The 23,101-nt window shown below is 38.9% G+C and overlaps 1 protein-coding gene and 1 long non-coding RNA gene across 3 annotated transcripts in view; both read left to right on the forward strand.

Annotated features, from left to right (window-relative positions):
• LOC149847962 (adenylate kinase family protein) overlaps positions 1 to 211 on the forward strand; it is a 95,999-nt gene extending 95,788 nt beyond the window's left edge. The window contains exon 18 of the mRNA XM_090010526.1: positions 34 to 211. Within this exon, the coding sequence (XP_089866652.1) occupies positions 34 to 58 (25 nt within the window). The 3' untranslated portion in view covers positions 59 to 211. The remainder of the gene's footprint in view (positions 1 to 33) is intronic.
• LOC149847965 (uncharacterized) lies at positions 83 to 21,819 on the forward strand. Of its 2 annotated transcripts, XR_016432698.1 has the most exons (5): positions 83 to 113; positions 12,164 to 12,490; positions 12,736 to 12,876; positions 19,110 to 19,186; positions 21,619 to 21,819. It is a non-coding gene; the product is annotated as an uncharacterized LOC149847965 (long non-coding RNA). The 2 variants fall into 2 exon arrangements; XR_016432707.1 differs by lacking the exon at positions 19,110 to 19,186 and having other exon boundaries at positions 87 to 113.
• Positions 21,820 to 23,101: the final 1,282 nt, after the last annotated feature.

The following is a 23,101-nucleotide window of genomic DNA, read 5'->3' on the forward strand; positions in this document are numbered from 1 at the left end:
GCCAAAAAATGATATATATTTCTTGGATTGCAGGGGATTCCTAAGTAGTATTTTTTGAGAAATGATATGGATGAGGAGGGCCTGTCTGGACTTTTGTGTAAAATATGGAAAATGTAAGCTACACGTTTTTTTCTTTTCTACCTGAGAATTTGTGCATGTAATTGCTCTATGCTTGTTCTTTGGAAACTTGTGAGATAAACAGTTTTCCTTTTGAATTTTGTTGTTTATTGAAATGAGATATGCAGACGAATCCTCTACTGACACCCAAAAGAGAAAATTGCAACAGAAAAATGCAACACTTAGAACATAATAATGCTCACACCCAAGAATTACTTTCCTCACTATAAATGCTTCTATTACAAAAGAGAGAAGGGGGCGTTTGACAAGATTAGAGAGAGAGCGAGAGAGAGTAGTATCTTGTTGTAGCTGGAGATTGGATCGGTTTGTTCCTCCTTCCTCCCCTTGATTCCTTGTTAGAAAAAAATGCTGAAACATATTCTCAATCTCACAAGGAATTTGCTTGGAGGCATGCATACGAACACTCTCTTTAAAGCAACAACTGCCCCTCTAGGATCAAGTCCTTGGCACAATAGGGTTGATTGCAACTTTACTTCCAGGATACAACTAAGCTACGCTTTCTCGCGTTAAACATGGCCCCAACTTGCACTATGGAGGCCACCTACCACAACATAATCACCTTTGAGTAGCTGTAGATAGGAAATATAAGGGATGAGGAAACAAGAGAATGAGAGATGCAAATCACAAAGGATTCTAGGTATATATAAGCTTAAGTGAATAAATGTTTTAATGGTTATGAATAAATGTCTAATAGTTACGAATAAAAGTTCAACGGTCACAAATAAATATATAATGGTCTAATGGCTTGTGGTTAGTGGCCATCTCAATTAAGTGTCAATGGTCAGGTAACGATTAACTCATTTAAGAGCCTAATGGTCACTATTCAATACCTCTATCATCTAGTTTAGAAAGTCAAAGTCAAATCCAGTATAACCATAAGCTTAGCCTAGCTAGGTAGCATGGTTAAAGACAAGTCAAATAAGATCAATAGTATAAGCTCAATAAATGCATAATTTTGAGACATAATTCCAACAATCCTTGCTTGGATCACAATTATAGAAAATGTAAAGTTACTCATGAAGTTTTTGTGTATAAATGAGAGTACCTTTTGGGTTTGAACCTTCACTTAGTGTTACTTTGTTATTATAAGACTGGACCTAATGGACATTTTAGACCCCGTAATACACACATTCACTTCAGGTGATATGTGTCTACCACATATGAAGTTGCACATTAAGGGTCTATAGAGACAAGCCTAAGTATTATTGAAGGTGACCCCACCTTCACAGTGATATAGGTGATTATGCCAAAGGTGATAAACCTGTTTGAAATACCTCAACCATAAGGCATATGAATCTCATTAAGAGTTTCATATAAACTCATCCTAAAGATCACATGTTTTAAGCACTTGACATCATGAATAAGATAAAGATACTCTTTATATTTATATAAGTGCTCATCTAATTATTCTGGTGACTTGTTCTTTCCATTGAACCACTAGACTTGGTTTGATCCATATCATGTGGTTGGGTTTCCATCACAAGTATTTGCTTTTAATAGGCTTTAGCCCATTCCCCTCGATGTACATATCATCTCTGAAGGACCCTTTAAACGAGTGCCATCAACCGGCAAAGAATTTAATTGCTCAAAATTTCAAGAAATGTACTAGAGTATTTTTCATCATTAGACAAAAATTGTCTAGATACTTCCCTATGTCACAGGGACTCGACAAAGCAGGTGCCGCACCCGCATCGACGCGGGTGTGTGTGCGGCACCAGGTGTGGTCTTGGGTGCGGTCAACGCACCCAGGGTCATTTTCGTCCACATTTCAGACATTAAAAAAAAACCCCGATGAAAAGGAGTGATTAGGGCATTTTTTTTGCCCAAATCACTCCTTTCCTCTCCTCTCCCACGCAACCCTCTCCTCCCGACGCCACCTTCGAAGCTCCTCCTCTCCCTTGTCGCAAGTACGTCCCTCTCGCTCTCTGCTTGTGTCGGCAGGGGAGGGGTCGAGCCCCCCCCTGCGCCCTCTCTTTCTCTTGTTAGGTCGGCAGGGGAGGGGCCGAGCCCCCCCCCCTGCACCCTCTCTTTCTCTTGTTGGGTCGACAGGGGAGGGGCTGAGCCCCCACTGCTCCCTCTAATTTCGGTAGGGGAGGGGCCGAGCCCCCCCCTCTCGCTCTCTTGTTGGGTCGGCAGGGGAGGGGCTGAGCCCCCCCCCTCTTGCTCTCTTATTGGGTCGGCAGGAGAGGGGCTGAGCCCCCCCTGCTCCCTCTGTTTTCGGTAGGGGAGGACCCCCCCCCCCCTGCTCCCTCTGTTTTCGATAGGGGAGGGGGTCGAGCCCCCGTCCTTGCTCTTTGTTTTTGGCAGGGGAGGGGCAGATCCCCCCTCCTTGGTGATTTTATATTAAGATAATGCCAGTTTGTATAATTGATTTAAAATTTTGAATGTATTTTTTTTGTGTGTTTTTAGGATAAAAATGACAGATAAAGGGAAAGGACTTGCGTCATCCTCATCCCAACATGTGAGTTCTGCTGATAGTTTCAGTGGGATTGATGATGTGGGGCCACTATGGGTACATGTAGATAAACTTGCAAAAACTGGAGAAGGAGGTGGTGGAAACAAGAGATTTTGATGCAAGTTCTGCGAAAGAGATTTTGTTGGGTCTTACACAAGAGTGAAGACTCATTTGTTGAAGATACCAAGACATGGCATTTCAGCTTGCAGAAAAGTTGATGAGGCAATGCGAAGACAATACAAGAAAATACAAGAAGAATATGAGAAGAAAAAGGCAATGACCGATTATTGTGCAGTTAGTGTGTCATTTGCAAGCCATCAAGAAGATGTTGAAAAAAAAAAAAGTCAACGTAGGAGGTAGAGGAACGATACAAGCATCATTCAATACATATGGAAGAGAAGAATTGGATATAAAAGTTGGGTGGTATTTTTATTCTAGTTCACTCCCATTCAATGCGGCTAGAAATCCTTATTGGAAGGATTTAATAACATTCTTGGCAAATTGTAATTTGAGTGGTTATGTGCTTCCAAGTTCAGAAAAAATACGAACCACACTTCTTGCAGAAGAGAGGGCAAATGTGGAGAGGTTGCTGGAGATTAAAAAATATTCATGGGAGCAAAATAGAGTTTCTATTGTGTCCGATGATGGACAGATATTCAAAGACGTCCATTAATCAATTTCATTGCTTGTTCGCTTAGTGACCCAATATTCTTGAAAGTAGTTGATGCATCTAGGGAATATAAAAATGCAGAGTATTTGAAGGGATTGTTTATAGAAGTGATAAAAGAAGTGGGTGATCAGAAAGTTGTACAAATCATTACAGACAACGCTACAGTTTGTAAAAGTGCAGTGTTGAGTTTGGAGAGTGAGTACCCTCATATTTTTTGGACTCTCTGTGTAGCACACAACTTAAATCTAGCCCTAAAGAGCATCTGCAACCCCAAAGAAGAAGAAAATTCACAAGCATATATTTTATGTTCATGGATTGAAGATTTAGAAAGAAATGTCAAAAGCATTAGGAATTTTGTTGTTAACCACCATCGTGCTAATGCTATATTTAATAGACATTCTGACTTGAAATTATTGAAGGTCGCTGAAACACATTTTGCGTCCATCATTGTGATGGTGAAGAAGATTAAAAGAGTGAAGAATGCTTTGATTAACATGGTGACTGATGAAAATTGGACATTCTATTGTGCTGTTGCTGATATCAAGACTCAAGAAATTAAAAAAATCATTATTGATGATGAGTTTTGGGACATAGTGGTATACTTTCTTCAATTTACGCAACCTATTTGGGAAATGTTAAGAGAAGTTGATAAGGATGAGCTCATGCTTCACAGAGTTTATGAAATGTGGGATAATATGATTGAAAAAATACAAGCTATAGTTTTCAAGCATGAAGAAAAAAAATCCTACATTGGATGATTCTGATTTTTTTAATCATATTCATTCAATTTTAGTCAGAAGATGGGATAAGAGAAATACTCCTTTGCATTGCATGACACATTCTCTTAATCCAAAATATTATGCAAATAAGTGGCGGGCTGGTGGTATTGGTCGTGTCCCTCCAAATTTAGACTCAGAGCTATCAATACATAGAAATATGTGTATGACAAGACTTTTTCCAGAAGCATATCTTCTACATCAAATCACATAAGAGTTTGGAAAATTTTCATCTTCGAGATTATATGGACCGACATTATTCGCGAGAGAAGAAGATAATATAGATCCTATCACATGGTGGTCACCATTTTGATCAGAAACACCTCTTCTCCAACGTCTTGCATTAAGATTGCTATCGCAGCCTGCTAGTTCATTTTGTTGTGAAAGAAATTGGAGCACATATTCTCAAATCAACAACATGAAGAGAAACAAACTCACCAGCAAGTGTGCAGGGGATTTAATATATGTTCATTCAAATCTTCGATTATTTTCGCGAAGCAATGATGAATACAAGTACTAATTTGCTCTCTTAGTTATTTGATTATTTCTTGTATACTTGTATTGTATTTAACATTTTCAAATTGGGTTTGTAACGCAGACAAGGAACATCCAAATTTTGGGATGTAAACCTAGAAGAGTGTGACTTCGAGGGAGAGCATGATTTCAACATAACAAACATGGATTTAGCTGAGCCCAGTATTCCTTCTAATGATGCATTTGATGATGAGGAAGAAAATTATTAACATCCATTACTTCATCAGGATATACTTTGGTATGTAATTTAGTTCTTTTATGCTTTACTTACTTGATTGATATTTAGGTTGATTTATGTAATTGCTTTACTTATTTGATTGATAATTTGATATTTAGGTTGATATACTGCATGCATGATGAATGATATTATGACAATGTTAACTGTTAAATGTAAAAAAAATAAAAAATAAATTAAAAAATAACTTATTTAATGAAAATAGTTGTTTCTAAAACAACTATGTAAAATGACTAAAATACCCTTATCGAGTATTTCACACACACACACACACACACACACACACACACACACATATATATATATATATATATATATATATATGAGTACATAAATTTTAACAGTCTCTAGGTTTACATATGTTAAAGGTTTAGCTTTTATGCATGTGTATATAATCTAAACGTGAATAATGAAATTTATATTGTTGTTGCACTCGCATGATCACATGCATGTAACTCATATGGTGCATGAGATGAATTACGAAAAGAATGATGTATTTGCTAGCATGCGATATTATGAAGACCCAACAAGAGAGCGAGAGGGGGGGGGGGGGGTCCTGTCGAAAACAGAGGGAGCAGGGGGGGCTCAGCCCCTCCCCTGCCAACCCAACAAGAGAGCGAGAGGGGGGGCTCGACCCCTCCCCTGTCGAAAACAAAGGGAGCAGGGGGGGCTGGGCCCCTCCCCTGCTGACCCAACAAGAGAAAGAGAGGGCACAGGGGGGCTCGACCCTTCCCTGCCGACCCAACAAGAGCAAGAGAGGGCGCAGGGGGGGCTCGGTCCCTCCCCTGCCAACACAAGAAGAGAGCGAGAGGAACGTATTTGCGACGAGGGAGAGGAGGAGTTGCGGAGGTGGCGTCAGGGCATCTGGAGGAGAGGGCTGCGCGGGAGAGGAGAGGAGTGATTTGGGCAAAAAAAAATTGCCCTAATCACTCCTTTTCATGGGGGGGGGGGGGGTTAATGTATGAAATGTGGACAAAAATGACCCTGGGTGCATTGACCACACCCAGGGTCGTGTTGACCACACCGGGTGCTGCACCCGCATCATGTCACGCCGACGCAGGTGCGGCACCTGCTTTGCCGAGTCTCTGTGACATAGTCGCTAATTAATATCTCTATTATCTAGTTTAGAAAGTCAAAGTCAAATCAAACGCGACCATAAGCTTAGCCTACTAGGTGGCTTGGTCAAAGACAAGTCAAACATGATCAAGAGTATAAGCTCGGCAAATGCAGAATTTTGAGACACAATTCCAACATTCTTGTCATACCTTGGTGTTGGAGAGGAAGGTTGGTGTTGCTCCATCTGAAATTCATAGGCGTAGGTTTCTTATCTTTTGGTGGTTTTTCATTAGATTTTTCTGGTAGAATTCAGGATGCAAATCCTCAGGTTTGATTGAAAAGAAGGCCCCATGGGGGTCGTACTTTTGGCTGTAGACAGTAGATTACAGTCAACATGAACACCATCATGTCTCCCATAACACATTTGGAAGTTCCTCAAGAATGAGAAACTGTGTAAAAACTAGCTTGTATTCTCCCTTGAAGTTGGTCTGTGGCCTCGAGATCCAACCCTCCTTTACCTACTAAGAATCCAACTGCATTCTACAACCATGTATCTAGGTTAAGCTTGTGATGCAATAAGTGTTCAGATTCTACAACATGTTGCTTCATTTCTGCCACTATATGTGCCCCTTCATCCATGGAAGCAAGGCTTCGGCGGAGCCAGGATCAGGTGCCATCACATGGCACACTTTGAGTGTGTCGCTGCACCTGGTGCCCTCCATTTTTGTCTGACAGTCTGTCAGTTGTGGGGCCCAAAAGCATATGGAGGGCAGCCAGGTGCAGAGGCACACTCAAAGTGTGTCATGTGATGGCACCTGATCCTGGCTCGTTTAGGTGGGATATCCAACGCTTTCTCAACACTTTGGGCATGCTTGCAAGTTGCAGCACATTGTGATTTTTGGATTTCATCAGCTTCTTGTGCTTAAAAATCACAATCACATCACTTTCTCAGGTTTAGTGAAACAGGAGAAGCTACAAGTTGTGATTATGATTCACTTTAGAATGCTTCTCCCTCGAATCCTGTGAAAGTTGGTTACCCTTGTGACCAACAATCACAACTTTTGAATTGTCAGCTGTGATTACTCATCCCAACTATGACCAAAACAAACTTGCACCTCAAACTTCCCCTCGTGGAAATTAAATTCTGCAGCATTAAGATTCTGGCAAGGGCAACATGTAACGACCCCAACTCATACCTTTGAAAAATCAGATTTTTTTTTCTTTAAAACAGTGCAGAAACCTTCCGAGAGATCCGGGGTCCTCACAGTTCCAATTTCCATTGGATAGACCAACCACCACAAACGAAGTTGCAATCATCATCCATAACAACCAACTAAAACTCTTTTATTAATGAATCAATAAGAGTCTCATACACAACTCAAAAGTGAAGTAACAACTGCAGAAAGTAAAAAGAACTAAAAGAAGCAAAAATAGAGCCACTATATCCCCTGCTGAAGCTGACAAGCTCAAGTATGACTCTTATTCATCCCCAGTAGCCAGTTCAACCTCACTGTTCACCATGTCGTGTGAAAAACCAACAAAGTAGGGTGTCAGAACTAAAATTCTGAGCACAACTACTTCTAAAGAAACCAGGTGAGACAAAAAACATGGATAAGATTTCATGCAATGATTTGAATGAGTGCAGATATAAAATTTACAACATTCAAATATCCATACCTACCAACATTTACATATGCTCACCAGTCAAGAACAGTAAAGCAGTACCATATATCAAGAACTAAATAATTAAACCTTGCAGCATGATTTCAATAAATACTATGCTACCACCAAATCATGTCATGATATAGAGGATGATTCAAACATGCATGATCTAATGCATAACAGAAAAAATGCATGATTATGTGCAATGCATGATTTCTTCTGTTATCTTTCATTTAAGTTTCATCTTTCCATATGCATGCCCTATTAAATGCACACAACATTAAGTTCCTCTTTTTAATTATCGTTGCCCGCGGATACACCAAACGGGTACAATCCCCGAGGTCAAGTAGGTTCCCAGGGTAGCTTAACACACAATTTGTATTTTATTAGTGGGTTCCAACTTAGCCCTCGACCGAATCACCTTCGTAATATTAGACCTTTACATCTAATGTTGAGGACACAAGGGACACCCCACGCCCACATGTGTCACTTCCTTGGTACCATAACAACAGTTGTGTCAAACACACCACTCCCGGGTAAAGCGACAGACTCTCCCTAAAACCGTGGCCAGGAGAAAGAACCTCAATATCGGGTTCAGGGGACAAAATTACAACACACATAGTTTTTGTATCCTCACAGTCTCCCCAAGATCGGATATCTAAGATTCTCATACTCCAGATGAGATATCCCAGAATGTATATTACACTGTTCTTATTCATTATATTTTTTATTAAAGTTAATTCTTTAAGTTTGCAACACCATATGCAAAAGTAAAGTGAAAACCCGCGTCCTCCCTTGCGGGGACCCATTCGGGACTCCAGCCCGTATAAACCACTAGAACAATGTAGTAATGTGCCAAACCATCTTATGTGGTTCAAGTGATGCAATTAAAAGCATAAGTAAAATAAAACCAAACCCATGGCTCTCCAGGCCGATGATGGTCCATTTAGGCCATCGATGCATCGTATGCAAAAATCATAACAACTTGCAATGTATGCAATCATACCAACATAATTCCACATGCACATTCATTCATACCATTTTAACAATGTGCATGAGCTTTCGCAGTCATATGCATGTGTAACCATTCCTGTGTAAGTGCTTTCATGTAATCGCTTAACACACATGCATTCATCCATAGTTTCATAAGTATATGGGAATATTTATGCATGATTATACATGCCAATAGACTTCGATCCCATATATGCACATGCATTTGAAACCAAATCATACATGCATGATAATTAAACATGTCCCATAATGTAGATACATGAAACCTTCCATTAATTGCATGAGTTATCACCCACACACAAGCACATAAACCGGATCTAGAAATTTATATGTCAGGGCTGCACGCATTCACATCATGTATGCACCTCCACCAAACAAACTTTGAAATCATATTAATAGTATAAGACATTCAAGAGAGCTATGTCAAATATTCATAAGTAGGGAAAAGTAAATGATCTGGTGTAACCTAATACAAAATCCAATAGTCAATGTTATTTTAATCAAGTGAAGTCAATTCCTACTGTTTCAAGAAAATCAGAGCTGTGAAAGAAATTCATAATGGTGCGATAAAAATCAGTATGGCGAAAGCAGGCCATACTGTTGCAATACAGTTCAACTGCAGAGGATAACATGGCATGCTAGAAAATGGGGTATGATAATCAGAATGTCACAGGGTATACAATTCTATTAACTGGTCAGTTGACACAAATTGTATAGAGGCATGCTGTTAACATTAAAAGACTATTCAATTAACACAAATTGTTCATAACATAATAGTGTAGGCAATTAACACTAACCGATATTTATCTTAGCAAATATACTTCTAATGATTACTCAATTTTTGAACCTAACACTATACATGATTAGGTCACAGATGGTCATACCTTTGCATTAAGAGTTTATAACCTATTGAGTAATTGCATAAACAGATAATACAAAGTTCAAATGTGCAGATTCAATGTTTTTCATATTAAACCTATATTCAGTATATACATATTAAAGCCCCTTGGTGTTATAAAATGAAAACAAAATGTGAATCATATACTAAGCAACAAGGAATGTGTCGTTCATACTGTCTTGCACCAGCCTTGGGCATGGCCAAGATTCCCCTTTTTTTTTCAATAGCCTAACAGAGAAACCTTTGGATACAAAATTTTCCAAGAGATAGAGATTTTAGCATAACAACATGCTGAAAATAAAAGTTACATAGAAATCCCAACAGATCCTACATTATAATCGAAAATCCCAAAAAAAGGAATTTCGAACAACAACAAAAGGCATACTTGAAATCGATATTTATGTAAAAGCACAAACACCTTACTACCAAAGGTTCACGGTTTGGGGCTCCCCAAGCACTTAAACCCCAGATCCTCCCCTCACGGTGGATTTCCAACAACCATACAACCGAAATAACAAAATTTTTGTTTTGCTATTCACGGTAACACCCCCCCCCCACACACACACACACGTGTTCGAACCACTCATAAGGAAAAATCCGAAACCCGCAAATCATAGATTTGGGGTTTTAAGTTTAGGGTTGACATAAACCCCAAATCCTACCCTCAAACCCCCACATGGAATCGAACCCCTGTTCGATCCCTCACCCGAATTCGTTAGAAGCACCGTACCTATTTTCGCTAGTTTTCCGACGATCGAAGGCTGCCGTGGCGGAAGTATCGAGCTGGCTGGAGTCGCCCTTCCCTGCTGCCGTGACAGGGAGTGTGGCTACTGTTTGCCGCGGCCCTCAGTGGTTGTTGGTGGCCAAAGCTCGCCGGCGACAAGACCCTCCTTCCGGCGTGCGCACACTAACAGAGAGAGAGAGAGGGACTGAGTGAAGAGGGCAGGAACCCCCTCTCCACTCCCCCTTTATCGGCCCCAAGCCCCCCTTTCTTGCCGAGGGGTGTGGGGTCGGTTACACTCTGCGTAACCCCCCCCTCCCCCTTTCTGTTTTCGGCTCCTGAACTATCGGGCAACCCTTATCGGGTTGCCCCTTTCTTTTAAAAGGGCTGCTACAGGGCGCGGCTCGGGCCCGGACCCGAGACCCGACCCCAACCAATATGGATCCACAAGTTGGATCCAAATGGATCCAACTGTGGATCCTCGGATTAATAAAAATAAATAAATTTTATAATTAAAATTTTATCTATTTATTATTATTAATGTTATTAAATCATGTTTGATATTATGTATTCCTAATTACCCCTTTATGAGTCCTAGATCCGAAATGTGGATCTAGGCCCAATTTGCATATTTTAAAATATTTTGTAACAAAAAATTTCGGGTTTTACACAACATCCCCATGACTTTATCATTTTCTATTATAACTGTTTGGGAACTGGTAGCTCAGATGGGAGTTTATACACTGTAGAAGCATGGCAAACTACTTTGGTGGTGGATATTTGGAAATTGGTAGCTAAGACGAGTTAATGCATTTGGGGGAGGAAGTGTGGCCGTCTCTCCTTTGGTAACTACCACATCCCAGATGTAACTTCTACCACTTTTGCAAATGCATGTACTCCCTCTGGCTACCAGTTTCCAAACAGAAACTGGAAAAGAAACGCCTGAACTCAAGCTTACCATCCTCTGTATGTGTGAGCAATTATTCCATGGAATAATTTCATTGATAATAAAAACAGGTCCCCTCGGAACTCTGAAATAAATGCATCGACTTGAGTCATCGAGGCACGTTTAACAAGGGATTACCATTAAATCCCAACTGAATCACTAAAAGTAAACTGCCCACATAGGTAAAAGGAAATCCACCGTCATAATATCCGCATGCATGCACATCTATTTGAGAAGCTAGTGGCCAAGAGTGAAGTGCATTGCCATGGAGATGGGGGGGGGGAAGGGGGACGAACAAGGGGATCAGCTTTGGTACTTTCTTCTTCCAACTGATTATTGTGTTTTTGCTGCTGGAGTGCTGCGGTGTTGATGGCCAAAGTAGACAACCAAGGATCCGACGAAACAGAGGACAAACACGTGGCCCACTTTTCCAGTACCTGTTTGGGACTTGTGGGCTGTGGCCCTTCCCCACCCTCCTTTCTCAATCCCCTTTCTTCCTTTCCCTTCTCCACGCCCACACCCACCACCACAGTTTCCTCTATCACCACCACCGGCAGTGCTCATATTACCTCCTGCATTACCACCACCACTGCCGCCGCCTTATGTACCTTTTCCGCCATTGCCACGGCTGCCAATTGCAAAGATATCAAAGTTTTCGCTCCCTCAAATGTCCACCCCTTTGCAACCTCCAAATGACTTGAGATCTAAGCTGCCAAGTGACCCGCTATGTGACACTAGCCAATCACATGATAGCATTGCATGGGGCCGACAACTACAGATTGCAAGCCCCACATGGAATGCTGTCATGTGATTGGCTGTCACATACCCAGGCACTTAAGTTGATCTCCCAATTTGTACAAGTGGCAGAATGGCACGATGAGAACTTGACTTTTAGGTTGAATTATGAATTAACTTATAATTAGTGTTTGAAATCACCAAACACGAGACCTCAACCTAAACCAGCTGGTCAAAGGAAGAATGGTAGCTTCATACAATCCACAATTTAGATACCCCCATCTTCTCCAACTGGTGAGCCTAAGAGTACATTTATCATATTTCAGAGATTACAGGGAAGAAAGAGATCTCTGCATTAGCACCATGGGACCTGGCGGCCCTGGGCCTGGATTTGGACCTGGTGGGCCTGGGCCTGGGCCTGGATTCGGACCTGGCGGGCCTGGGCCTGGATTTGGACCTCCTGGAGGTGCTTGGCCTGGATTTGGACCTCCTGGAGGAGCTTGGCCTGGTTTTGGACCTCCTGGACCTGGCTTTGGGTCACCTGGCTTCGGACCACCATTTCCACAAGATCCTTTTGGTCCATGGGGAGGACCTCCACCACCAATCCTGGGTTACTTCGGGCCCTCTGGCTTCGGCGGGTGTTTTCAGCAGATGTAAGTACTCTATTGTTAAGAATGTGCTAGAGATCCAATATTGAGCAGATTTTATCAAAGTTTAGTTTCTAACCGTTGATGTAGCTATGCATCAATGAAGCTAAACAGAAAAAGTCTCTTTTTGTGTTGAGCCCTGCTGCAAGGTCTAACATCATCATAGCCCTCTTTATTATTGTTACTACTACTACTACTATTCTTCTTATTATTATTATTGTTATTATTATTATTATTATTTATTTTCGTAGAATGATTGGATCAAGCTTTTGGAGTTCTTGCTTTCTTCAGGCTACAAATATTGTGCTGTTGTTGGATTTTTGAGGCATGCTGTGGTGGATGCTGTCCGCCGTTTTATGGACCACCAGGACCACCTCCACCCTTCTATTAGGGTATGAAAATGCTTTGATTTTAATAATACGCTCTTATGGAAACTTGCTTGCTTTTAGCTGGAGGGACCTGTTTGATCCCCCAAGTTTTTAATAGAATAGAATAGAATTGTTCTTTTGTTTTTTGTTTAACAAAACGATACTTTTGTACCATGGTTTTTCTGTGAGAATTGACAAAATGCAGATTTGGAGCTAGTTTGCGGTCAAAATGTAACGAACACCTTACTGCCATGTTTGATATCAATTGAATTCAGTTCAGAGAATTAAAATTAAAGATCTTGATTTATGATAAGCCCACATTATCTTATTTAGGCATGGTCATAACATCATATGGGTCCACCATCTGGACAGGGCCACCTTGATCGCCTTGACCAAGATCTTAATCAGATCAACCTTGAACTCAATACCCAATTCGATTCCACTCATCCCCTATGTCAACCCTATCGTCATACCCTATCTTGGGATCCTATTGTTGCAAGTTGTTTTAATCAAATCTGACCCATACATGTGATCTACATGGTCCATTAAGTGAATATCAGCATTTGAATTGTCAAAATCCAACCTGTGTTCAGGATTTTCTGATGATTCAAATTTCAATGGCTGTAAAAATGTAAGAATCTTTTATTTAAAGAAATTGTCAAAAAACACAATCCAAGAGTCGGTTTCTCATATTTGATCAACGCAACTTCCATCAATGAGATCCCAGAGGGTGTATATATTACGATAAGGATGACATAGGGGATGAGTGAAACCAAATTGCTTGACACCTGAGTTATAAAATACAACCACGGTTAGCCATTACGATTGAAACACTAACAAAATGCAGAACGTTTTAGGTCTTGCATGTAGTCATGTTTTTGGCATGGGTAATTGTAAATCCTGTTAGTCTTACTTGCAGGAGTAAAAGAGATAAAGTAGGAATTAAACAGCCAGATTAAGCTTATAGAAGAAGAATACATACTTGAAAACAAGCTAAAGCATAGGTTACGAAAATTAATATTACAATACCAATATTGAGTGTCCACTATGTCATACAGGAACTTGATGCCACATTACTTATTCGGAAAATGACCGTAATGCACGAAAAATGACTTGTTTCCACAAATGCCTTATAATTTTCGCTATTCTTCATATGTCCAAAATCACAAATACCCAACTTCACTATAACCTTTTTAACCCTCGCATATGCGGAATTGGCAAAGTTTGTGTGATATATCGCTTTGCTCATCGGGTAAGAGAAACAAACACTTAAAAGGAGATCCACACGTTTTAAGTTACGAACATCACGAAGGTCATATAAAATTTATGTGCAAACTTTCTATTAATCTCGAATGTTGGAACATCGCACATATGTCACGAAGTTCGCAAATAATTTTATGCGAACCTTGTTTTACTCTCAATCTTCGAAAAATTGCAAACAACTCGCACATACTTCACAAAGTTTGCAAATAATTTATGTGCTAACTTCGTGAGTATAAAAAATAAAACTCTGCAATCCAAATTTTTTACGATTATTTGTGGTCTCCAACCAATGGTCATCATCCTGCTTCCCGACAGTGACTTTTTCGACAACTATTCTGGCAGGACTTCATCCTCAAGTATTTCAGAATCTTTGACAATGTTTTTTTCGGTAAGCACATATTTAATTGCTAAACCAATTTTTTTGAAACATCATTTAACGATCACATGTTGTGGATGTTTATATGTATATATTTATTTGTGTTTGGTTGTTGTTGATCTTTTTTGTGAGTTTCTTTATGTTTATTGTTTAGGGTTTTTCATATATATATATATATATATATATGGATGTCTTTTTCTCAACTGATAGTTTCTAAAGATAAATTATATATGTTATGTGATTGTCATAGGCACATAATGATGACCTCTAAAAGGGTTAAAATATAATATTGTAACAATGATCACCCTACTTGAAGATCTATACTGATCTCTAAAAACAATAGTTATAAAGAATTTATAGCCTTGATGTCTATTAGAACAAGATATGTGGAAGAGTCAATTAGTCTTTGGTATAAGAGAGATTCCAAATTAGATGGCCAACATTTATGGATAGATGTTTTGAATGACGATGACGTAGAATCAATGTTATTTAGTGGCGACGTTTACGTAATTTCTCACAAAATTTTAAAAAATGTTATTGCTTTGGGAGTTGAACAAGAAGCAGTTAATGAATGGAATAATGAAGATCCTTCAGAGAACGTACATCTATCTCAGGCACCATCGATCGAGCCCAATCCTTTGAAAACATTGATCTTCGATGTGCATGCAATGAAGAACAAACAATTGATGTTGTGCACAATCAAAGGATCATTGCAGAGGATGGAGAACCATGTCCGCAAGCCAGTGTTAGTGATAAAGCTAGGTATAAGTTTAATTAATGCATGAGATACATGTACAATTATTGTATTTTTGCATATATATTTAGTCTTGAATGTTGAAAATGCAGGAATGTTAAATGCATGAATGGGTTAAAAGCGATAGATATGATGAATCTTAATTTACTATGTGCAACCGAATAGTCAATTAGTGAAGAATCAAATGCTATCAATGATAATGACTATATCATGCTAAAGAGAGATGTAATAACCACAAATTTTTTGTTATTATTTATTAATTTGATATGTTTGATTTGGGCCTGGGATCCAAATCTCGGATCCAGGACCCATAAAGTGGATAATGTCATTATAAAAAAAACGAATATAAAAATATAAGGTAGTGCAGGAATCCACAGTAGGATCCAACCTATGGATCTGCATTTCAAGCAAACCATGGATCCACGCTACAGCTGGGACCCGAACCTGGGCCGCGCCCCCTTACTGATAAGTGTTATAAAAAAAGAAGGAAAGAAGCTCGATAAGGGGCTGCCCGATAAAAGGGGCGTGTTAGGGTTCAGAACCCTAACACTTGCAAAATCGTAAAAAGGGAGGGGAGGTATGCACAACCACCCGGAGGGGGAGGAAATATCCTCCCTTTTCGGGCAGCCTCCTATATAGGGGGTTCTCCCGAACCCCATCTCCTCCCACACCCCTTTTTTATGCAATGGTACAATGTGGACTCGGTACACACCGATCCAGGATCCAAACAGATCCAAACGCACGCAGAAGCTTATACGATACAGAGCCTGAACGGAACCCTAAGAGACGGGTTTTCGGGACCCAAGCATTGTACTTCGACAGAAATGATCCAAATGAAAGTTGTGCGTGACTCACACAACTTTTCAACGAATCCAGAAACACCGGATTCGAAGAAGGAATGTCCGTTCCACGAACTCAGAACCGGGACTGCCAAACAAGTCCAACACAGACTATCAGATTCTACAAACAGACTGTTCGAAGGGATTTTTGACCCCTCAAACATTGAAGTTTGCAAAAACTCACAACTGACAAAATAAAGGTCAGATCTAGACATTTTCAGAACACTAAAGATCATAATTTTTTGATATTCCTACAATCTGCTATAAATTTTTGAAGTTATAAAATGATAATATCTAACGAGCATGAAACAAAATCTCCAAGCGAAACAACTAGCAGAAAATGATATTTTCAGAGAACAAAGACAATCATTCAATGAAATCTTCAACCATAAAAGATGTAGGTTTAGATCTTAACTTTTCACAGAATAAAAAAAAAACAAATTTCATGCAGGGAATCTTCCAATAACGAGAGAATACCGAACACAACTACTGTGGTTCTGTAACAGAAAAATGATAGTGGACTTCTGTCAGTCTAACATTTTGACAGTCAGATTCAGAGGCTCAAATGAATGAATCTCGAAAAATATTCAACTACAAAGTTCTAGTAAATTGTCTTAGCTTTCTAGAAAGCTAAAGAACGCAAAAATCCGTTCAAAAATGAGCCCCACACGGCAGTTTTATCAGAGACACCTCTGTTATCTCGTAACAACGTTTGGTCTTTTGACAAGATCCGAGTTTCATTCACACACATCAATATTTCAAGAAAACTCAAGATCAAAATAGAGAATCCATAACATAAAAACACTTCTATCATGCATTCGCAACTCTTTAATGATCCAATACAACTTAACAACGATAAATCAAGAACAATCACAAAACAAATGCGAATAAAAGTAGCAAAGGACTGGAACAAAGAAACCAAGGATAATATCCAGATTGGAAATGATAATGGCCGTCGTTGGGAAGCAACCGATGACACAAATGAACCACGAACCGTATGAATGAATTTCAGCCACCACGAACAAGTTATCACATCCACCACAAGAATGACTTCTCAAAAGCTCACTCTCCACACTCACAAGGTGATACATGATTTCACCTTCTTCTCCAAGCAACCTTCCACCAAATATCCACACTTAAGAAAAATTTCAGCCACCAAAACTCACGATTTTTCAAAATGAAGAAAAAGACTCCAACCCCTTGGTCGACCTCCCCTAATTAAAGGCCTTGGTGCTTGGGAAGGGCCACATTAAAGAGGCAATGGGCCTTCCCAAGCCTTGCGCAAAAAATGAGCTTGCATGGGCCTCATTTTTGCCAAGGGCTAATAAATCTCCAACAATTACTTTTTTGACTTTGGGCTGGTCAAATTAATTTGAATGAGGTCCAAGATGGACCACACCTATGTGGCACCAACTAGGATCCCTCATTGAATACGGATCTCGATTCAGATTCGGATCGAGCAACGAAATAGATCATGCACCAAAATACATTAGAGAAGCGAATTTGCGAAAAAATAAAAACTACCATTTGACCCCATACACCCTCTACTACCACAAAAAGATCCTACAGGGTACCAGAACTATCCGAATTCGTAGAATCTGGCTCCTAAAACTAAAAAAAAAAGATTACATGACACGACAATTGTTGAAACAAAGTCCAAAATACGATTCCACCATGGAATCAAGACAATAAAAATGAGCACAACGAGCATCGGCTAACTAGGAGATCAACAAGGACTACGGATGTCCTGCAAGCATGTGGATCACCTTGGGTAGTGATGTCCGGAACGGGTCTGGAGATTTGGATTGGGATCCAAATCAGCTTCTGTCTCTGGATGCTCTACATCACTTTTCCTTCTGCGCTCTCTCTCTCTCTCTCTCTCTCTCTCTCTCTCTCTCTCTCTCTCTCCCTCTCGATCGGTGTCGCGGCAATAGAAACAACAGGGCTGACCGACCATCGTCTCTCGATCGGGCCCTTCACGGCGGTAGGAGCAACCAGAGCCGGTGAACCACCCTCTCTCGGTAGCAACATCCTCCAGGATGTCGAAAAAGCTCGGAAAGGTAGGTCTTACTGCTATTTTTACTTGTTTGGATATTGAGTGTGTTCGAGCAGTCGATGTGGGAAGCCCTAATTTGAATAGTAAGGGGTACTTTGGGGCTTATGTTACCGAAAACCCCAAATCTCTAATTTGAGGGATTTTAGAATTTCAGAAGGAGGGTGATTCAAAATATTTACAGGCTATGGGGCTCAGATTTCAGGAGCTTTTAGATTTTGACTGCCAAGAATAAAAAAAAAGAGGGGTTTTGGTTTCAGGTTACGAGGGTTTTTTGCAGTGCATAGGTCTCAAGTATGCTAGTAGCATTGCTTAGCCCATTTATATGGGTTTAACCTGCGTGAATAAGGTTTTGCACATATATACACAGAAACTTTGGTTTTGGCATGAAAGGAAATTGGGATATCGGCCTGACATCCCTCGATTTACCTATTTTTAGGTTATAGGACTCCTCAGATATGCAGTGGGGTCCAACGACATACGAATAAGGAGATTGTTTTCTTTTGTGATGGTTCTTTCTCTTTTTGTCACCCAATTCTAGGGTTATTTAGTGGTTTGGGTAATATCAAGATTGTAAGTTAAAGTTCTTGTTCAGACTCTTTGTTTATTTATTTAGTTTCTCAGTTATGCACCATCTTTGTGAGACTGATCAACCATAGGTAGCGTGTGCGTGCACCAACATACATCATTGGAACTTGTTACTGCTATTTGGTTTTGTGCGGGTTGCGATTGCTAGTTTGTGATCATGTCCTGGCCCATTTGGAGATTTTGTTAAAATTCTGGTATAAGTAAAGTTTGTGGGAAAACCATATGACAGTAAAATTTCATAATATGTGGGCCTATGATTTGCTTGGTATTGAGATTAAGTAATATGAACAAAATTTGTACTCATACTTTTGCTACACACACTATTGTGCATACACAAAAGTAGATATGTGTTATAATGAAATGAAAACTGCGTATTTTTTGAAGTGTTCGGCCGACGACCCCCGCTTGAGCCGTTCCTCGCCATCGGCATTCCTGAGCTGTTCCCAAGCGTCGATTCTGAGGTACAGGTTCTTTCTTTTGAATCATGTGAGAAATTGAATACTGATTCGATTTTCATGCAATATTTAGTGCAAATCCATGGTTAAAGAGTGATTCTATGTGTTCAATCTAAATTACATGGATGAGGATCCATAGATCCTCTTTTATATGGGTGTTTTCGGTTCTTTACACATAAAAAAATTGTGTATGGGGTTTTTATACAAAAATGGACTCATATTGGGTTATGATCGAGATTTATTTTTGTTTGTTATGATCAAGATTTATGCTTGTATATATATACCTTAATCTGCGTTTTCTGTTCTTGAATTGGTTCATGCTGGACATAGTTTGAACGACTTGATCGATGCTTATAAAATTGATTTTTTTAGGCACAATTAAGATCAATGCTTAGGTGATGATTAGGTTTGGAAAATTGTTTTCAAGTTCATTGACTCAGCAAATTGCATATGGCTATATGCAGATTCTCATATGAAAAGTGTTCATGTTATTCCCTGGTTTACATGTGTTAAAGATTTAGTTTTTCTTTCTACGCATATGAATGTATGAACATGTGCATGTATTGAAAACATGGATCATGAAAGTTTATTGTTATTGCACTCGCATGCTTATATACTTGTATGCATGTTTTGCTAGAGGTAAATCAAGGAAAAAATGATGTTTCTCTTATGCTTAGAATCGACATGTTATGCTTGATTAAGACATTAGTGCAAGGTTGCTTGTATATGCATGTGCATACATGGAATTAATGTATTTTGGCACGTACCTCATGGTGTGCATGTTCACATATTTTAATTGGAACTGGTTCATGAACAAAAGTATGCATTTGACTTGAGTATGCATCCGAATTAAACAAAGACATGCTTATGAATATTTTTGTGGCATACACATGATACATGTTTGCATTTCTGAATGTGTATATAACTTTCTAAAATGTGTGGTGTGCATGTATTTTGGTTCTCGAGACATGTCAAGATTTGGAATTATTTATATGCTTTGACTTGATGTGACATGCTTAAGCATCATACTATATGAAGTTTGTTTCAAATGCATATGCATACATGCAGTGATGTGTGTTTCGCATATACATAAATGCATGAGTTGTTCACTTGTCCCAATTGAGATGATTCATGAGTGAATGCATGTATGTGGAATGATTTTGTAAAGGCACATGCACATGAATGATGAACACATGCATATGAATGTGACATATCATGCACATGGTTAAATTGACATATATAAATATGCATTTGGAAGCATGATTGCAAGTTGTTATGGTTTTTGCGTATGATGCATCGATGGTCTAAATTAATCATCACAGGCTTGGAGAGCCTTGAGCTTTGGTTGCTCTTTCTTTAATTATTTAAATGCATCGCAAAAAAATCACATTTATATTATGGTTTTAATTACGTTGTTCTATTGTTGTCATGGGTGGTAGACCGTGAAGAGCTGCACATGCCGATTTGTGAGCTTATGGTTGCATGTTGATTTGCAAACTTATATTATTAATTTTTGCATATTGATTTGCAAATGTAAAAGAGATGAATTAATAACAAGATAAAAAGAAAGTAAAGAACAGTGTAATTTATGTTTCCTTGATGTCCATTCTTTAGTGTGAGAATCTTGGATATTGCCGTTTTGGGGAAACCGTGAGGATACAAAAACTCTGTGTGCGTTGTTGTTGTCCCTGAACCCGATATTGAGGTTCTTCTCCTGGCCACGGTTTTAGGGAAAGTCTGTCACTTTGCCTGGGGGTGGTGTGTAGACACAACTATTGTTTTAGTATACCAAGAAAAATGACACTTGTAGATGCTGATGTTCTAAGTGTTCCCGACACTAAATGTTGTTTTCTAATGTTCCGACGGATGGTGTTGTTTCTTGATATCGGTCGAGGGCTAAGTTTGGAACTCAGTATAAAATACAAATTGTGTGTTAAGCTACCCTAAGAACCTAACTTGACCTCAAAGATTTTACTCGTTTGGTGTATCCGCGAGCAACAGTAATTAAAAAGAGGAACTTAAATTGTATGTATTTAATAGGGCATGCATATGGAAATGAAAACTTTAATGAAAGATAATGAAATGTTCATGCATTGTACATAAATCATGCATATTCCTGCTATATATTAGAACATGCATATTTTACCTTTTTGCTTAATTATTATATGTTGGTGGATGCATAATGCTTAGATTTTAATGCATGTTAAATGTCTTGCTTACTTAAATTGTGATCCCTGCTAGTGCTTAAATGTTCCTTCATGCTTAGAAATTGTCCCCTATTGCATGAATGCTTAATTATATTATGAAATTATCATAATTGTTTTCCTCAAAATGATTGCATGAAATCTTATTTGTATTCGTTATGCTCACTTGTTTAATTAGAAGTACTTGTACTCAGGATTTCGGTTCTGACACCCTACTTCTATGATTTTTTGCAGCCGCAGGTAATCAGTGAAGTCGACTAATTTCTAAGAGTATACGAGGGTTACACTTGCTTCAGACTGCTTCACTTATGGATAGAGTGACTCTACTTTTTGTTTCTTTTAGTTCTTGTTATTTCCTGCAGTTGTTACTTCACTCTTGACTTGAGTATGAGACTCTTATTGATTCATTAATAAAGAGTTTGGTTTGTTTGGTTATGAATGATAAATGTAAGTTCGTTTGTGGTTATCCAGCTGAAATTGGAACTGTAAGGACCCCAGGTCTCTGGGAAGATTTCTGCAACTAAAAAAAAATCCGCCTTTTCAATGGATATGAGTTGGGGTCGTTACAAGAGAGGACAAAGACAAGGATGACATGAGACAAATAAAAGTGAATGAAAGCGATGCACAAATGACATTTAAGAAGTTGAAGCCTTGGTATATTGTAAAAGTTATATGAATATTTGTTGACATAAAATTTGTTTTATGTTTTTACACTAATGAGATGTTGAATAGGTCCTCGTTCAATAGATTTTTATACAAAGAAAAACAATTGAAAATCATTAAAGTGGAGACATTTTATTTATATGAGCAATTGTGTAACAAACCACTTAATGATAGTGAACAATTTCAGTGGCTAACAACAAACTCAAACGATCGAAAAATTGTTATCGACAAAAGGTTTAATGATCTACAACATTGTCGTCAGTTTTTGAAAGATCATGCCATCAGAAATGACTATAAAATAAATTTTTTGAAGAGCTGCGATAATAGAGTCATTGTCGTATACACGAGATTGAATCCACATAGTACAATTGTTTGCCCATGAAAGATCTGTAACGCCCAAAATCCCAACTTGTAAAATCCTTAGATTTTTAGAGGAATTTTTAGTTTTATGAAAACGTTATACAAGCAAAAAAAAATATAAGGAAAATCAGTTGGACAATTTGAGTGGGTTACAGGATGAACAACAAAAAGAAACATTTTATTCCACACTTGATTTACAAAATGAGACCGAAGATATACATCAATTTAGTTACAAAAGGGGTCTCTCAAAGACCGCGTAAGTCATCGTGATCGCGCCCTAGCAGTCATCACATGTATCCTCATAAAATGGAGTCAGTACTCTTGCGAGTTGGTGAGGTAATATCTTCACCATACATTTATAAAAACAAAGCAGTAGTAACATGCATGCAGATATCAACAAGGCTAACTATCATAATGGCATAATTAACTTTAGCATGATGGAACAGTAAAAAAATATTTAAAATAACTAAGTGCAACAGTCACGAGTAAAGAACGATAAGCAAGACATTGAATTAAGTATCTAAACAACTCACCAGTTAACCAACAAGGGAATTAAATTACGACATAAGCATTTATGCCTAAATCAGTAGTTAGCAAGTTAGTTTAATTGTTCTGTCTTGATTAGTCTTTCAGGTACGTAAAGAAACCTCATATTCTGTAAAAAATACCGTCGGCGTTTATTATTCTATGTTAT

The sequence above is a fragment of the Nuphar pumila genome, chromosome 1, assembly GCF_984573655.1.
Source record: "Nuphar pumila chromosome 1, dmNupPumi1.hap1.1, whole genome shotgun sequence".
Taxonomy (NCBI): Eukaryota; Viridiplantae; Streptophyta; class Magnoliopsida; order Nymphaeales; family Nymphaeaceae; genus Nuphar; species Nuphar pumila.